Source organism: Phaethon lepturus, unplaced genomic scaffold (genome assembly GCF_000687285.1).
Source record: "Phaethon lepturus isolate BGI_N335 unplaced genomic scaffold, ASM68728v1 scaffold16347, whole genome shotgun sequence".
NCBI lineage: Eukaryota > Metazoa > Chordata > Aves > Phaethontiformes > Phaethontidae > Phaethon > Phaethon lepturus.
Genome location: NW_010551354.1, coordinates 18,660 through 21,364, shown reverse-complemented (window position 1 = coordinate 21,364; position 2,705 = coordinate 18,660). Strand labels below are relative to the sequence as shown.

The 2,705-nt window shown below is 56.3% G+C and overlaps 1 protein-coding gene across 1 annotated transcript in view; it reads left to right on the top strand.

The window, feature by feature from the left end:
• LOC104623724 (inactive heparanase-2) overlaps positions 1-2,705 on the top strand; it is a gene marked incomplete at both ends in the record, with an annotated part of 80,501 nt that overhangs the window by 59,180 nt on the left and 18,616 nt on the right. Inside the window, 2 exons of the mRNA XM_010290894.1 lie at positions 756-929; positions 1,509-1,680. Coding sequence (XP_010289196.1) covers positions 756-929; positions 1,509-1,680 — 346 coding nt within the window. The remainder of the gene's footprint in view (positions 1-755; positions 930-1,508; positions 1,681-2,705) is intronic.

Below are 2,705 nucleotides of genomic sequence, written 5' to 3'. Positions count from 1 at the left end.
TGCTCGTGAAGGCTACCGCACGCAGGGCACACGCCGGCCGGGGAGCTTTGTGGCCAGCAGCTAGGACACAAGTCCCCCAAAGACCCCAGCGCGCCCGGAGGGCCACCCCAGCAGCAGGGCTTGGCCAGGCTGTCACCAGGCAGGGAGCCCTCGCCGCCCCGTGCTCAAGGGGTGGCACGAAGCTCCTCTCCGTGCGTGCAGAGCAGAGGCTAGCTGGGTGCGCGGTGCACACCTTAGAGGCTTCTGTTTGGTTATCGCTGGGGCTTGGTTACCGCACGGGGGATTGCGGGAGCAGGGAGCAGGTTGTGGCGGTGTGCAGGAGAGGTGGCCGTGGGCTGGCAGCCCTGGGGTGGTGGTTTCCTCCTCTGGTCCCCAGGCACTGCAGGGATCTGCTCTGAAAGAGATGCAAGGCAGGATAAGCACAGGAAAGACTGAACTTTCCTTGCCAAGAGCGGATGAAAAGAGATGTTATAAAGTCACTTGTCTCTGGTAACATGGCCCCTCGCTCTGACACAGAGGTGGAGGGCATCCAAGTTTCATGCTGGAATCCTTCATCCTGTGATGAGCCCACACCTGGAATCCTATCCCAATTTCAAAGGTCAGGTGCATTTCTGCGGTTACAGATGTCGTGGGGATGGCATTTGACCCTGGCTCATCCTACACAGAAGCCAAGGTCTGATGGACAGCAGGATCATTTGAACCTCCCTGGAACTAGCTTTCATTTGAATTACAAGCTGTTTTTTGTTTCTTCCCAGCCAGGTCTCTAGACAAACTCTATAACTTTGCTGACTGCTCTGGCCTTCACCTGATCTTTGCACTGAATGCTTTGCGCCGAAATCCCAACAACTCCTGGAACAGCTCCAATGCCCTCAGCCTTCTGAAGTACAGTGCCAGCAAGAAGTACAACATCTCCTGGGAGCTGGGCAACGGTGAGTGTGGGAACAGGAGAGCCATGGAAATGGAGCTTGCTGTAGCAGAGAGGTTCTCCCTTTTGGAAGAGGATATTTGCAGATCCTGGAACGCTTTGCCAGTGTGGGTTCAGAGAGATTTAAAGGCCCCTGCTATAATGCAGCACCATCTCTAAGACCGACCTGGCATGTGTTTGCACCTTAGCAGGAGGTTTCCATCAGTTGGTATTAAACACATGAAATTCTTCTGCCCTGGCTGCTAGTTACAGCCGGTGCTGGGGTGGGCAGACCAGCAGCTGTATGGACTTCTGTGGTGCCAGGGGAAGTTGGGGACCCCACCAGGACAGGAGCATGACACCAAGGTGCAGGTCCTTCACCCAGCACACCGCGAAAGGGACGCGGGAGGAAATGCTGGCACAGGAGAGCGAGCGATGGCCCTCATCCACGCCTCAGAGACTCCTTCTGCTGCTCTACAGAGCAGACAGGCAGCTCTGTGGAGCTCAAGCTGTGCGACAGCGTGTGAGCTGTGTGTCTCTCTCCGGAAGTGCGGATGAAGGAGCAGAGCTGGCAAGCCTTGCTTGTCTATTTTTATTTTCCCAGAGCCCAATAACTATCGGACCCTGATCGGCCGCTCGGTGAACGGCAGCCAGCTGGGGAAAGACTACATCCAGCTGAGAAGCCTGCTGCAGCTTATCCGCACTTACTCCAGAGCAAACCTCTACGGGCCGAACATTGGGAGGCCCAGAAAGAACGTCATCGCTCTCCTGGAAGGGTAAGTGATGTTGCTTTGATCAAGAAGAGATCAGAAACCCCTTCTGAGACTGATGCCCTTTGCAGCAGGTAGACTTGTTCTTTGGCTTCCTGATGTCCAACAGCTGCCAGGACAGCGAGGCTCTGCAGCTCAGCCACCGCAGTACCAGGGGCTTGTAGACGTGGCCATTTACGCTGCTAAACTTCTGCAGAGGTCCCTGGTGGGATTTTGGGCCGGGCTGGTTAACGCTCTCCCAAGTATTCTCAGCGTTTCCCAATTATTGTCAGACTGAGGTGCCCACCTTGTTGGGATATGAAGATAACACAGTGGTGTGGATGCAGGCTGCTGCACGCCTGCAGGCTGCAGGGCCAGGAGCTGGGTCCTGGCACCACTTACCAGCATGGATGTTGTCTCAGAGTCCTCCTGGACAAATTGCTTTGCTCTTCCCCTTTGGTGGCTGCTTCTCCCCGTGCTTTCTCCGTCTGTGCAGAGGAAGAACCTGCAGCAACTTTCTTCACTGTCCAAGCCCCCTGCTCCGTCCTAGGAGAATTGGCATGTCTCTAGTTTGGGGAGGCCAGAGGTGGAGAAGGAATGGTGACAGTGAGGGATGCAGACACCTGGAGGTGACATTGGACAGCTACAGGAACCAGGGAGGTGTGGGAGCCTGCTGCCAGCAGAAATTGGGACTGCAGCTCCAAGACCTTGCAGCAGAGGGGAAATTCCCTGCAGGACTGTAAACAGAAACTCCAGTGCAGAGGGCTGGGCAGGGGGAGGTGTGGAAGGGACTCTGCTGGGAGCAAAGCTGGGTCTAGCATTCATTAACATCTGCATGAATGATCTGGCAGAAACAATAAACAGCACACTGATGCAGTCCCTGGCGAGGTGGGGAGGGAGCCAGGGCCAGATTCTCAGCTCTGCTGCAGCAGCACGAAGAGACCATAAAGCTGGTTGAACCAGCCGCGGCGCCAGCATCCCTCCGGCTGACAAAAGTGGGGGAGCATCCCCCTTGCCCACACCACGGCGGCCGCCGGTGCCCCACCGGCGCA